This window comes from Mangifera indica, chromosome 13 (assembly GCF_011075055.1).
Source record: "Mangifera indica cultivar Alphonso chromosome 13, CATAS_Mindica_2.1, whole genome shotgun sequence".
In the NCBI taxonomy this organism is placed as follows: domain Eukaryota; kingdom Viridiplantae; phylum Streptophyta; class Magnoliopsida; order Sapindales; family Anacardiaceae; genus Mangifera; species Mangifera indica.
This window is the reverse complement of record NC_058149.1, coordinates 9,132,452-9,148,267: the sequence shown is the minus strand read 5'-3', so window position 1 is coordinate 9,148,267 and position 15,816 is coordinate 9,132,452. Positions and strand designations below refer to the sequence as shown.

The following is a 15,816-nucleotide window of genomic DNA, read 5'->3' as shown; positions in this document are numbered from 1 at the left end:
GTTATTAGTTGATTTGTAATTATAACAATTTAATATAATTAATAATTTTTACTTAATTGAGAAGATTTTCAAGATTAATATAATTATTAATTTTAATCTATGATTGAAATTCTTGTATCAAATTTATCATATAAATCAAAACAAAAATTTTTATTACCAATACAATTAAGGATGAAACTTTTTTCTATGATTTACAACACAATTAAAAAAATTTTCCTAATTCACTATTTAATCAAGGATAAAAAAAATTGTTCTTAATTTATTATACAATTAAGAATAAAAAAAATTATCCTCAATTCCTTACACAATTAAAGATGAGAAATTTTGTCGTTAATTCATATATAATTAAAAATGAAAAATTGTATCCCTAATTCATTATGCATTCAATAACGACAAATGTTGTCCTTGATTTATTACATATTTAAAGACAAAAAAATTGTCTCTAATTCAATATATAATCAATGATGAAAAATTTTATCTATGATTCATTATATATTCAAGGACGAAAAGAATCGCCTCCAATTCATTGCATAATCGATGATGAAAAATTTTATCACTAAATGTGATTTTTTTAAAGACAAAATAGATTTATTTAGGAAAAAATCTACTTTATTTATGGACAAAATATTTTATCTCAAAATGTGTATCATTTTATGACGAAATATTATTTCATCTATAATAACTAGTTATTAAAGACTGATTTTATTTTTTGTGAGCATTACCAATTATTAACGCGTCTTTTTTAATGATTTGATTCTTCATCTCAAATGACTTTTTAAGATGAACTTTTGACTTTTTGGGATGAAAATTTTCGTCTTTAAATTGAATATTTTTTGTAGTATTATAAATGCAAATTATGAGACATATAGCAAACTAATTGTCACGTTCTTTAATTTAAGGTTAGATTCAAATTGAGCTTATTTGAGCTCGAGTTTAACTCAAACGATCTTGAGCTCGAGTTTGAATATGAGAGTTTAATATTTTTGAGTTCAAGTTTTAAAAGTGTTGGACTTGTAAAACTTGTGAGTTTAAAAAATTTGATCCAAATTGCCTAAAAATAACGTCGTTTTAATTAATATGTATTAAAATGACATTATTTTAATATTGAACTGAACTCAAAGTTTGATTCGAGCTTGACTCTTGTCAAACGAGTTGAACTCAAACACATTTGAAATGAGCTTAGCAAGTTTGAGCTTGGTTTGATTCGAATCTAACCCTAATTTTATTTGATACCAATTTAAATATTTTATAGTTGATACACACATAACAACTATACAATTAAACTCCTAACTAATAATAATAAAATTATACGTACACACTTTTCATACACAATTTTGATACATAGACAATATGTCGTTATGTGATTATATAATTTTGAATTAAAAATAAAATAATATTTAATTACATGATAATACATCATCTATATATCCAAATTATATACAAAAAATATATACACATAACATTATACAACTAATAACGATATCACAATGTCGTTAATGTCATGAAAATAAAACATTTATAGCTAAATAAATACCTTAATCAGTTACAAATTTAAATATTTCATGGCTAATGCACAAATATGAAAGTGTACAATTTTCTTTGTCTGCTTATGAATGGAGGTACCAAATGTAGGCTACTAATATGTGTATGTACCACATTATCATGCAACTGAAATACATGTATTGTCTATAAAATTGTTTCGAATGCTTTTGAGAGCAGTGGTTACAGATGAAAAGGAGGGTCTCGCAGAGGCATCTCCATCCCATAAACTGCAAATGAGGTCTATAAGCTCTCCCAATTCTCCATTACTATTCTCTGGAAGCGCAGGCCTGAGACTTCCTTCTCCAACCTCCATTGCAATCTAATCATCATATCACACGTATAAACGAAAACCAATATCTATTATAAGCAATTTGGTTAATTTTTCTTCTTCATCATTGAATTGAAGTAATATTTTGTCATACATACCCTGGTTGGACCATAGTCTGTCTCAATATATGGATGATTTCCAGTTATGAGCTCATTTAATATGATGCCAAAACTATAAACGTCACTCTTTTCATTATAAGGCTCACATCGGATCACCTCTGGTGCCATGTAAACATACGTTCCTGGAATTTATTAAGAAATATCATAGAAAAATACATTTATGATCATCATTTTGTAAAGCAATCAAAATAAATGTGAGACTCTTGTTAGAAAATTTACTTACTTGAACTAACATTAATTATTATTTTGGTTTAATAAAATTAGATACTTAAATAGTTTAATGATAGTTTACAGATAAGTTTAAGTGATCAATGAGGATAAACTCAACACACTTAAATGTTATTATGTGAGTAGACAATGTTAATATATGTCTTAAAGGTTTATTAGGTAATCTAGGTAGTATCACAAATTCAGATTCCATGACATTCTAGGTATTTTTATAACTCTAAAGTTTAATTTAATATTTTATAACCAATACATAAATTTTGGGACTAGGATGATTTTATATTTATTCAGGTAAATGAAATTTTACAGCTCTTACCTGTTTCGCCGGTGAGTGCCATCTCTTCATCGGACAAGTATCTAGCATGGCCAAAGTCGGCCACTTTTACATGCTTGGAATCATCCAAAAAGATGTTGCTGGGCTTCAAGTCACGATGAATGACCTTCGGTTTTTGTTCATGAAGATATTGAATTGCCTGAGCAATCTCCAACGCTGTGTCCAGCCTCTCTTTAAACGGAGGAATCGGAACACTCCTCTCTTTCTGTCGTTTGCCTGGTCCATGCAGCCACTCCTTCAGTGTCATGCTCAAAAACTCCGTCACCACCCACCCATGATTCGGAGGATCTAGGCATGCGCCCATCAACTGGAGAACAAAACGATGCCTTTGTCTCGAGAGTGTGTCTACTTCTTGAGCGAAAAATGTTACACCATTTTCATTTTGGAGGAAAAAATCAGGGAATATGCACTTCACTGCAACGTCAAGTCCTCGCCAAACTCCTTTATGAATGTTTGCAGTACTTCCTTGACCTATTTTTGCTTGCAATTCTATCTGCATATACAACACATATATCATATATAAATATATGCCTTTTAATTTTAAGGTTTGATGAGATCGAGCTTACCTCATTTGGGTTAATGTACCATCCATTTATCTTGGCTTGATTTATTAAAGCGGTTAAATCTGAGTGTGGGTGCAAAGGAGTTGGCGGTTGAGGGCTGGCATTGACATCAGGAGTATTGTAGTCAAGAAGACATTGATCGTGTTGCTCTTGTTTGTTGTGGGTCATCAGCTCCAAGAGACCATTGTCCTGTGCTATTTGCAGACAGTGTCTTAGATAGTCTTGTGTTCTTTCCATTCTCTTTCTGTAAATCATCCGAAGTTCTTTCTGCTTTTGGAGTTCCTTTTTAAGTTCTTCCACCTACACAAGCCCACAAATCCACTTGAAATTTGCATCAATTATAAGGCAAGCCCAACTTATAGAAGCATGAATACCACATTGATTTCTAACAATGCATCTGTCAAAAATTGGGACCAAATCCACGTAAGGATACATTAGCCACGTGAAACATTTCTATAAATTCATTGACTAAAACATGAATTTAGCTAGCTATATAATGACTGTGGTCCAATCTACCTGCTGCTCCAATTCAGATGTAGACTGATGATGCTGTCTGTGTTGGCGTTGCTGGCGGTGGCTTTGGTCTGTGGAAACAGCTGACCCCATCTTGATGCAATCGTGCATTCCACGGCAACATCCACGAGGCTTCTGGCCTTTGTTGTTGCCCTTTTCTTGCTTCGCCAGCGAGCTTGATACCGGGGATTGTCGGAACCCGAAGAAAGACGATTTTTTCTGCTGATGAGGACTGCCTGCAACGATCATGATAAATGTAATTTGATTATATGAAATATTAAAGTTGCAGAAATGTGATCAGAGAAGCATAAACAAGGTGTATGTAAAGCTACTTATAAATCTGTCAAGAATTAAGATTGTTGTCAAATGGGTAACGACAATTTTGGGCGGATTATGCGATGAAAAACAAGTTGAATGCGGCATTGTTGTAAAATAGTGAATATGCATGAAGTGAACTGCCTGCCTTATCTAGATTTTTTCAAAGGAATCGACGCCATCAACTATGCAATTGTTTAACCTTTACGAAAGAGTAAATGATGAAACTCATAACTGGGCGGGCTTTACTAGAACTCGCGGCGGAAGCCTACAAACTTGGTTTTGGACCTCGTCTTTACATAACTTGAAGCTACACGTATAAGCACTGGTGCACCAAAGAGACCATGTCTGTTATAAGTCTAGAAAGAGCAACAATATTTATATATATTTTTAGTATACAATTTAAATATATAGATAATACATTATTATATGATTGAATATTATTTTATTTTTAATTTAAAATTATTTACTTATATGATAATACATCATTTATATACCTAAATTATGTATGCATCCTCTTATTGGTTTAAAAATTAATATCAAAATAGCCGTCGATAGATAACTTGCATGGTTAAGTATGGAATCCCTAAATAGTTTTAAAAGAAATTGTATTAAGGACTTATAGACACTATATCAAAATTAGATTCTTAAATTACTGGGTGCAATGGTTATGGATTTTGCTCATAAAATAAAATTGACTTTATATATATTATTAAACCCGAATGACTTATTCTCACCCAAGGTTTGACGTATCTCCAAACTCTCATATTCAATTTTTTAAAAATTCAAATAATCACTTATCATCCAATTTCAGTTAAATTTAGCCTTTAATTGTAAAAGGTGAAAACATTATTTTATTAGTAATATTAAAAAATAATAATTTATCTCATTTCTACTAAGGTTTTAAAAATTAATAACTTCACATCATTTTCAATTTATCTGAAGTTTTAAAAAATGATATTTTTTTCTCATCTAAAATAATTTATTGTCAAAATAATTTTTTAATTTTAATAATAAAATGTTATCCAAACCAAACAACTCCTGAAGGATTAATGATCGGATCCTACCAGAGTTTTAATCCCATTATTAAATAGTTTCCAAACGCACGTTGAAACAACAAAGAAGTGTATTTTCTGAATTAGTTAGGAATCCACCCTGCTTTAAATAATATAAAATTTTATTTGTTAATTTTTAATTAGCTACTAATCATATGATCATGTTAGATTTTGACTAACAGAGATTCTTTCCCCCATTTTAATTCAATTACAACCTTCTTCATGCCTGTCACGTACTAGTCTATATAATTTAATTTATACCTCATAAATTTATTCTCATTGATCTTCCCCCTTTCTCTTCTGAATTGAAAAGGCTCGTCATGTTGTGGCCATTACCAAGAAATACAATATATACATATAATAATATATTATTATATAATTAAATAAGTTTAAATTAAAGATAAAATAATATTTAATTATATAATAATATATTATTATTTATATATATAGTTTTATTGGTCATTACCTTACCAATAACATAAATTAATGTGTTACATGCATAAAAAGAAATAAATATCTCCAGTTTTCATGGATCTATGCAAGTTAAGATTGCGTTTGCAGCACGACAGAATACATACATATATATGCACACGTGTACGTATGTATATATGTATTTACACAAATTTAAGTGGTATATATATTTATATGAATGGCCAAATTTGTGAGATTCCTTTAGCGGGGCCTCTTATATAAATCATGATTCAGTTATTAATATAAATTTTGCACGTACTTGTCTCCTATCTTCCCCACCCCACCGCAATTATTTTTCTGTCAAAAAGCTACACAACTTAAATAATAAATAATAAAGGCTAATTATTTAGGATAGGGCAACTGTAAAAAAGGGGTTCAAGCAACCTAATGGGGTCTATCTACAGAAATACCTATCATTTGATTGTCCTTGACATTTTATTCACATTGGTGTGAGTTTGTAGGTAAATTTAAAATTTTATTTATTTAGTTCAATCGTAAAAAGACGATTGAATTCAAACTTGAAAAAGATAGAGATGCTTTTGAAAGGAAAAAAAAAAACAGAAGAAGAAGAAAACATTGAATTCGAGGATGCTTGTTGAGGGTGGTTAGGCACCCAGCAACAGCAGCAGCAGCAGTGTCCCTTCATTGTAGTTGGGACAGAGAGATATTAATAGGATTTTGTAAGGCAATGTTCAAGTAAGGGGGCCATACCAAATTGCCAACCCAACACATTGATTGAATTGAATTTCTGAATTTCAGTGAAAGACAAGAAAAGAAAGCAAAATCTTTTAGCTTTCTCTGTTCCCATGGGCGAAGATCTGCCTTTGCTTGTGATAACCATCTCGAATCCTTCGTTTTCCCTCTTCTCTTTCCCCTTTTTCTTCTTCTATCAAACACTCCTCTCCTTGTCAGCTTAGATCATCTTCAATAATTAACGCATCCCCATATATTATTTCTTACTTTTCAGATCAAAATCAAATTCCCATCTCCACTTTTCTCTTTCCTTTGCTTCCATCCTTTGTTTTCTTCTATATATTTACATTTTACATCATTTGACCATATGCTTTATCAATAATTAAGATGTATATAGAAAAACAAAATTTTCCCATTTCAAAAAGGACTAGTTTAGAATCTAGTCTCTGAAGACCTTCACCATCACTAAACACAAACTTAATAAAAAATAAACAAACAGTTTTGTTCTATACGGATCATATAACTAAAACTAGATTATCAAGCCATTAGCAATGGCGTGATTAGTACCAACATGAGTAGTTTCATACACTGGAAGTTCTTCACAATATCTATTATCCCCAATTACAGTAAGATGATCAAGCTCGAACAAATCTGAACTCGAGCAACTTGCAGCATCATCATCATCCTCGTTGTTATCGTCTTCGAAATTAACTCGAATGTCTCTCATTAGTAACCCAGTTTTCCCTTGGTTTTGATGATAATATTTCAAAAACTCCCTTGGTACTACACCAGCACGTTCTTTTCTCTCTATGCCCTGAAACTTTAGCTCTTCCTCCTTCCTTCTTGATGGGGATTTTCCAATTTTCCATGTAGTTGGTTCTTCGTATAAACATTTGTGTCCACATGGCCGACTATCTTCATCAACAATTACGCTAACTGGGTAGAATCTAACGCTTCTTTTGACCCCATTGTGCAGTCGCTCTCTTGTAGAAGGAGAATTCTTGATTAAACAGGATCTTGAAAATGACGATGCTGACGAACATGTCGACACTTGGCCGGAATTTGAGTTTCTCTCTGAGTTCAAATCGTAAAAGTTTTCATTAATTGTAGATGAACTCCTTGATTTCTTTGCATTTCCTGCTGTGAACAGAGAGTTGATGAAACTTGCGAGACGACCACCTGGTGAAATTGGCTGTTTAATCTTTTTCAGATTGCTGTAAAATTTTAAGGCCTTTGATTTTGACTTGATGAGTTTTTCTTCGACCTTTGGAGTGTGTTTTGTGGCCGAATTGTAGTGATAGTCATCAAGCATGTGAGATTCTCTCGGTTCATAAAACAGAGGCCTCTCTGTTTTCTTCGTTTTCTCTGCCTGAGTCGAGATGATCGTTCTCGTCCGCTCAGGCCTCACGAAGCTAGAAGACCTTGTTCTTGAACCGTAAAACGAATCAGTGTCAGAGGAAGAAAATCCTCCATAACTCGAATCTGATGAAATTGAGGTAGAGCTAAAACAAAGAACATCTTGATCATGATCATGATCTTGATGTGATTTTCTCTCGTATTCTGTCAAAAACTGTCTCTGTTTGTTGATGGCCTTTTCAATAACCTTCTTCTCCATCCATTTCTCAATCCAAAAACCTCGATGGAGACTCGAAAAATGTTCCTTTTCAATGGCCCCGTCGCTCCTGAAACCGTTTTTTGCCTGCTGCTTCAGCATGGTTTGTCTGTAGAACTTCAAGTCAGGAGATTTTGTCACCCCGTCGTCGTTCGAAGTTGAGCGGTAGATTTCATCGAGAAGAGACGAAGAAAAAGATGGGTGTGAGTTTTTCTTCTCTCTTCGGTATGGATCATCTCTAAGCTTTCTCTCCCAATTATACATGTCTTTTTGCAGAGCGATGAAAAAATATGGCGGCGGTAATGAAGGTTCAAAAGCTGCAACACGAAAGGAACAGAAGGTGATCAAATAATGTAAAAGAAACTTCCAAGAGTGAATTCGATTTGACTCTGTTTTGTTTTTGTTTAGTGAATCAGAGAGAGAAATGAAGAAATAATTGAGAGAAAATTTGGAGGCCTTCAGCTTGAAGATGAAGATTTAAGAAACAGAATAAAGAGACTTTATATAGAGCTGTTCATGCGCGTTTGGTATTTCATGACGTGGCATTATTTTTACACTTTTGTTCCAACTTTACCCCTGACTATCGGCTTTCAAAATTGGGATGAGACCCGTCGATGGTGTACAAGAGTTGAGGAATTACCAGGCGTAATACTGTAGATGAAAGTAGTAGTGTATGACTGTATTTTTGTCATAGTTGTGGGTCCATATGTTCACTGATTGTATTTTAAGTAGACACGTGGCCCCCAAAAAACATGGCCTGTATAGCCATGACCTGAGGGGACACGACTTACTTTGTCGGTTGTGCTAAACCTACAGGCCGATGAGCCATACGAGGAGTACTAGGGTTTTACCTACTTGTATAGGTTGTGTCAAAAACCTTAAGATTAGACGCGTAAACTAAATTGATTTGACATGATTAAAAAATTATTAAAACATTAAAAAATAATTAAAAATATATATTATTTGATGGGCTATTTTCACCTTTTTTTTGTTTCTTTGTTTTTATTTCTTTATTTTTTGTTTTAATTTTTTTTTTTCTTACAATGAAGATAAAAATAGGTGATCCTGAGGGAGGATAAGATTCGGTTGTTGATGCGGCTTATCCGTAGAATTGTGTTCTTTTTTTTGACTTATAGGAGATGGTTTCCACTCTCCATAGAGTGTGTGGATAATTTCTTGATGAAAAAAAATATGAGAGCACAAAAAGGGTTGTTAAGAGGATTGGCAGTATCTGGCTTTCAGCCTTGTCATGCCTCCTCCATCACCATAACCACCACTGGCACCTCCTCATAGTGACACAAGTCTCCTCAAGCTCTTACATTTTTTTTTTTTGGCCAAATGACTATTTCCCATCTAAGGTTTGATATAAATCTAATTTTTCATCAGAAAATTTTTAAAAATTTTAATACTCACTCATCTGTTAAATTTAATTGTTACTATTAGATATAAAATCATTATTTAGAAATTTTATTTAAACTTATGTTTTATGATTACCTCTTAAGTTTTGAAAAACTACTTTTTACCCTTGGATTACCTTTTTCCTTCATGTTTCAAAACCTGCTATTTCCCCCTAGGTCCTAGGATTTTATTGGAAAATTTTCAAAACCCCTCACATATTTTTCTCTTTATCTACCACCACCCTAAAGTTTTGAAATATTGTTGGCACATACCCCAATCTCTTATTGCGATTGTTGTTGTGTTTCTGGTGTCATCCCCTTCTTCTCTAAGCACAAATCTGTTAAAGGTCGAGTTGTCATCCCCTCCGTCTCTAGCCACCAATCTGCCAAAGGTTGAGTCGTCTTCAACCCTAGTATCAGTCTCTGACGAGTTTGCTCCTTCTCGATGACCTCTAGATGCGATTTTTCTTCTCCTTTGTGTCACCATCGAGAGCTTTCTTCTTGGTTTCTTGTTGTCATCATCCACCAAGATAGAGCAGGTCTAGTGTACTCCACTTCACCTGTGCCAATCTTTCTCCTTGGTTACTCCCGTCAAAGCAAAATGGGGTCAAAATTGAGCAAGATCTCTTGCTCAATTTTGACCCCATTTTGCTTCAACAAGAGTCATCATGGAAGAGAGAAAGACATCAATAGTTTGATCTCAAAGGAGAAGTACGCTGACAATGGAGGAGAAAGATATCAATGACGATTAGAAATTGAAACTGGAGAGGCGTGAAGCTACGATTTTTTAAAAAGTAAGGGAGCGACGTAGATTGGAAAAATATGGAATTGAAACCCTAGATCTGGGGGGAAACAATCATTTTTTAAATTTAAAAATTATGAGGTTATGGGACAAAAATAAAATTTTAAAACTTAAGAGTAATCATAAAATATAAGTTTAAATAAAATTTTTAAATGACAATTTTACTCTGACAATAGCAATGAAATTTAACAAAATGGTGAGTATTTAAATTTTTAAAAGTTAATAGATAAAAAAACGCTTGCATCAATCCTTGGGTGGGATATAGTCATTTGGCCTTTTTTTTTTTTAATTGGTTCCTAAAAAGTAGTTTAGGTCAGGGTTAAGGTCTATATGGAACGGCACCGTTGTACTGCAATTTAGGTCAAATTACACAAATGGCATATGTGATTCCAATGACGTCCATCTAGGGCTGGATTCGAGCCGAGATGAGCTCGGCTCGCAGCCAACTCGAGCTCGACTCGGTTCATATATGGGCGGCTCGAGTCTGGCTCGAGCTTGACTAGGATCAGCTCGACTCAGCTCATTTTTCGTTATCAAAACGATATCATTTTTAATATATATAGATCAAAACGACGTCGTTTAGTATAAAAAATTTAAAAAAAAATCTACCGAGTCAACTCGAGCCAGCTCGAGCTCGATCGAGCCGAGCTGAGCCTAGCTCGTTTCGAGCTTGATCGAGCCGAGCTCAAGCTGGCTTGGCTCGAGTCCAGCCCTACGTCCATCATTGGTGACTACTTTACTTTTTTAAATTATTAACTCTAAAATTAATATAAATCAGTGTGCAAAATACAGGGCAAAGATTATTTAACTTTACTAATCATTTCAAAGTAATAAGTTTTTTTTTTAATGTATCAATTATAAATTTTAACAAATTTTATTAATATAGAAAATTTTTAAATATTACATTTAGAGATTGACGAGCAAGAAGTGTTAAAAAAAATTAAGAAAATAAAACGTAACATTGTTTAGAAAGTGCAGTACTATATTTACTTATTTTAAATACATAAATAATTACATATTTATATATATTATTATGTGATTAAATATTATTTTATTATTAATTTAAAATTAATCAATTACATAATAATATTTATTTATTTTATATTTAAAATAGATATATATAATTTTATTGATAATTAAAAATAACAATAAATAATTGATGAAAATTACAATAATAACTCATGAGTTGGCATACTGTTAATAAATTATTTATTGAAAAGACAAAGTAGTCTAATTTATTTTTATTTTCTTATTATTAGTTCTGTTTTTGGTGGTTGTTGATATTAATTTGCATTGAATAATTCAGTCAACAATCTGTATAAATATGAATTTATTATTCATGAATTACTGCATTATTAGCATCCATACAATTTTTTGTTTTTAGTATAAAAAATAAAACAATCAAATGGTATTTTCCATCATGTGTGGTCAGCTTATTAGGGGATATTTGGTTTAGGTGATATTTTATTACTAAAATAGAAAAATTATCTTGAAGATAGATTATTAAAAAGATTACTGAGTATAAATAATTACTATATTTGATAGAATCTGATAGATATAAATAATTATTGTGTTTAATTAAAGATAATAAAAGAACAATAAAACTATGTGTACCCACTTTGGGTACATAAATATGTACACATTTATATGTATCATCATGTGATTGGATGATTTTGAATTAAGAATAAAACAATAACCAATCATATGATGACACACATGAGTGTGTATACATTTGTGTACCCAAAGTGGGTACATATAGTATTGCTCATAAAATAATACTAACAAATTATTTTACTTAGATACCCTTAAACATAAATATTTTTATATTATTTATTATATTAATTAAAAATAAATTTATTTTTGTTTCAAAAAATTAATAAATAATAATATAATTTCAATAAAATCAAGATTACCTTGGTAATCTTTTAATACCTAAGATAAAAGTAGTAATTAGATTATCACCTATATTATCTGTCACGTTCAGATTGGTAATAGAATATTACTGACAAACCAAACAAGATAATAAAAAATAGATTACCAATGTAATCTTTAAATGGTGAAACAAAACAGCCCCTTAAGAGCATCTTCTAAACTCTTCTTCTTCTACGGATATGCATAGTTTGGTTTGATATAATTTAAGAGTTTTTTAAAATCAAACTAAAAAAAAAACAATTTAGACAATTTTCAAACCAAACTAAACTATTTTAGATTTCAAATCAAACCAAACTAAACTGAAAAAATACAGTTAGATTTGATTTGAATTACGATTTAAGCCTATTAAAATTATTCAGTTTCGAATATATATTATTTAATAAAATTAATTTAATTATAGTTTTCTAAAACATAATATAAACATATCAAATAAATATGAAATATATATACAATATACATTAAAGAAAATGACCAAAAAAAATGAAAAAATAAGTTTATACCTCATTGTTCATTGAAATATATATATATATATATATATATATATGTAATTTCAAAAAATAAAGTTTACGATTTGATTTAGTTTGAAAATTACACGAACTTTAAACCCGAAATCCAAATCAAACCACATCATTTTACAAACTAAACTAAATCAAATCGTAATTTTTAAGTGATTCATACCAGTTTTATAGTTTAAATCAAATTTTGCACCCCTATCTCCATCTCTTTTTTTTATTTGAATTGTAAATATCTGTGAAAATATTGGTGGTATTAAAAAGTTCTTTAAAAAGAAATAGCAGAAAATACTTAGAAAAAATATTTGAGTGTACAAAGTAGATGGTATCATGTGTCATATTCTTCACAACGAAAATGAACTGGCTCTTACGAATGGCACACATCATTAAATTTGATTCACGTGAGATGAGACTGAGAACACAAAGCAATCACATGTCCACCATTTCATCTATCTATTTTTCTTACATAACATTAATTCACAGAAAGATACAAGAAAACGACTTAAATTAAGATTTCTTGAGATACAACTAAAGCTTCGTAGTCCTTGTCAAGATGGCATGATATCCCAGTTTGGTTTGTTGTTTGTTTATGAATCTGAAGACACAAGCTCCCATGCCTTCCACAGCTGCAACCCTTTATGCAACCTTACTTGTAGATAAGGGACAAGGCTGTTGCAGAAAGGCCCTTCATTTGGTATCTTCATTCTATCGAAGTTGGCAATGCATCCGTATGGAGTATCAACATCTCATGTTAAAACAGATTTGAATTATTTAATAGGCCAAAAAGACTTATTCCCACCTACTAAGGGTTAATCTATTTCTAAACTCTTATCTCTTAAGTTTCGAAAACTTAAATACGCATTCATCATTTAACTTTCGTTAAATTTTATTGTTAATGTAAAGGCCAAAAATAAATTTTTATTTTTTTAAATAAAATCATTAAATGACTAGTTAATATTTAAGTTTTTGAAACTTAACAGTTATAGAGCATCCGGTTTGAAGAAGATTTTATTACTAAAATTGAAAAATTACTTTGAGGATTACTGAATATAAATTATTATTATACTTGATAAAATTTGATAAAAATGGATAGATATAAATAATTAATATGTTTAGTTACAAGTAATAAAAAAATATTAGTTTATTATTTTATTTAAATACCTTAAATATAATTATTCTAAAATATTTTTTTATATTATTTGTTATATTAATTGAAAATAAGATTATTTTTGTCTTAAAAAAATAATAAATAATGATATAATTATAATAAAATCAAAAATATTTTATAAACCTAATATCTAAAGAGAAAATAATAATTAGATTACTTCTTAAATTATTTGTCATATCTCTATTGATAATAAAAAATTACTTATAAATATAATAAAATAATATAAATAATAAATTATAAATTATAAAAATAATTTTTAATCCCCCTCTTTCAAACCCCCCATTACAAGTTTAGGAGAAAAACTAACGCTTGGGTGAGTATAAATCTTTTGGCCTTATTTAATGAATATTAAGAAGGTGGGTCTATGTCATACTCCCTAAATTATTGTTCGTGTGTTAATTGGTTAGAGATTCTGTTCAAAGTCAAGTCTTCCAAGCTATTCCAATGGATAGAAATCTATTTATATACTAACACAAGGAAAAGGGAAAAGAGAAAATTCGTCTAACATATTTACATACTAGATATTTTAACCTAACATTTTTCTAAGAAGTATCCTTTTGTATGTCTTCAATCCCCTTATTTGGGTACTCCTTTATAGTCACTATATTTACTCTATCAAAACATTCTTTTGAAGTCATTAATATTATAATTGTAAATGTACGTTCTTGAGGTGCAAATTGAATTATGTTACATTTGATTTCTATCCTCATAGTTGATATTAATGTGTATTATTACATCTTTAACGTAATTACTATACTCTAATTTATAGATTCAGTCACTATACCTTAAAATTTATTTATCCGTCAAACAAAGTAGGGTTTTATAGTAAAAAAAAAAAAAATTTCAACATAGTATACATACCCTTAAAAAAAAACCCAAATTCTAACTAAGCTACACAATACCTTAAACTTGTGTTACATTAAAATGCCGCTCATGAAAAAACTTATTCTCGAGTTATAAAATTCAGAGGGTAAAACTTGGGCTAACATTGCATCTTTGGTGAAGCTTTAAATTTGGAAGTGATGGTGTGAAGTTGGAGGATTCTTGTAGAGCTCCGGCTAGTGATTACTTTTGGCTTTTGGAGAACAGATTTGCTTGTGATCTAGAGCCACAGGGGTTACATGAAACAATTTCATTTTGCTGTTTTGGATCACAAGGTAATGTACAAGTATTATTTCTCGCTCGATAATCCACGTCTAAGTCGTAACACCAAGTTCTTCCAACTAACGGGTGAAAAAAAATACCTATCTTAATTGCATTAAAATAATTTTATTATAACTGTAAAAATTAATAAAGTTAGTGAAATATTAAAACTTTGAATGTAAAAGTTTGAGTTTAAGTTTATATTATATTTATAAAACCGTAAATTCTATAATACAATTATTGTAGGTTTGATAATTGTATGTTCAGTTTATTCGTCTAACAAATACGAGTTTAATATCATTATAATTGAATGATTTTGAATAAAAATAAAATAATATTTAATTATATGATAATTTATTAATATTGGTATATTGTAAAATTAATATACAAAATAAATAAGCAATTAAGAAAAGTTATAATGGAAAAAAACTAAAATTAAGAAGTGATCGACTTATAGTATGGTTTTGCAACTAAGACCCTTATAAAACTTTTGGACAAAAATAACCTTATATTTGTTTCAGAATTACAAAACAAGTTGATCATGTGTCCTTTTCTCACATTTAAATGTGTTTGAGTCCTACTTTACAAATTTGGCGATACGTTACTCATTCAAACAAAACAAATTTGAAATTGTTCCCCCTTGTCTGAAAAATCTTGCTAACAGTCCAATCAATAGGGAACACAAATTGGAATGGGACCCACACATTGCCTCCTCATCATGCGGCGTACCACGTGACATGGATGTGAAGTTGCTCCATGAGAAAAACAAGTGCGTTATTTTCTGGCCCTTTCCATAGCACGTGCATATCACGCCGACACCATTTCCCCGTCCTTTTTCAGCTCCAACGGAGAAAAAGAGGGGTGTTGTGTGACCATTGAAGTTGATTTATACCGTGGGATAGGATAGGAACGTCGCTGCTTTTCAAGAATTTTGGGGATTTTTTATTTAATGCAGGTGCTGTTTATTATTTGGATAATAAATATATATATAATAATATATTATTGTATAATTAAATTTTATGTTATCTTTAATTTTTAATTATTTAATCATATGATAATACATCGTTGTTTGTATATAAAAATTATATATAT

At 30.5% G+C, this 15,816-nt stretch overlaps 2 protein-coding genes across 2 annotated transcripts; both read right to left on the bottom strand.

Moving 5' to 3' along the window:
* Positions 1-1,660: 1,660 nt before the first annotated feature.
* Positions 1,661-3,873, bottom strand: LOC123194162 (serine/threonine-protein kinase STY46-like). Its single transcript, XM_044607322.1, has 5 exons — positions 3,628-3,873; positions 3,115-3,411; positions 2,531-3,041; positions 1,969-2,111; positions 1,661-1,861 (listed from the first exon to the last, which is right to left on the bottom strand). Exons 1-5 carry the CDS (start codon positions 3,871-3,873, stop codon positions 1,661-1,663), a joined length of 1,398 nt encoding a protein of 465 aa, XP_044463257.1.
* Positions 3,874-6,552: 2,679 nt separating this feature from the next.
* Positions 6,553-8,231, bottom strand: LOC123194386 (protein BIG GRAIN 1-like B). The gene has a single exon (XM_044607575.1). It carries the CDS (start codon positions 8,032-8,034, stop codon positions 6,688-6,690), a length of 1,347 nt encoding a protein of 448 aa, XP_044463510.1. The 5' UTR covers positions 8,035-8,231; the 3' UTR covers positions 6,553-6,687.
* Positions 8,232-15,816: the final 7,585 nt, after the last annotated feature.

Excerpts from the sequence above, each read along its gene's own strand:
- LOC123194162 (XM_044607322.1), bottom strand. The coding sequence starts at position 3,873 with ATGATCGTTGCAGGCAGTCCTCATCAGCAGAAAAAATCGTCTTTCTTC. Across the intron at positions 2,112-2,530 it reads GGCACTCACCGGCGAAACAG|GAACGTATGTTTACATGGCA; the intron begins GTAAGAGCTGTA and ends AATAAATTCCAG. Across the intron at positions 1,862-1,968 it reads CAGACTATGGTCCAACCAGG|ATTGCAATGGAGGTTGGAGA; the intron begins GTATGTATGACA and ends TATGATGATTAG.
- LOC123194386 (XM_044607575.1), bottom strand. The coding sequence starts at position 8,034 with ATGTATAATTGGGAGAGAAAGCTTAGAGATGATCCATACCGAAGAGAG.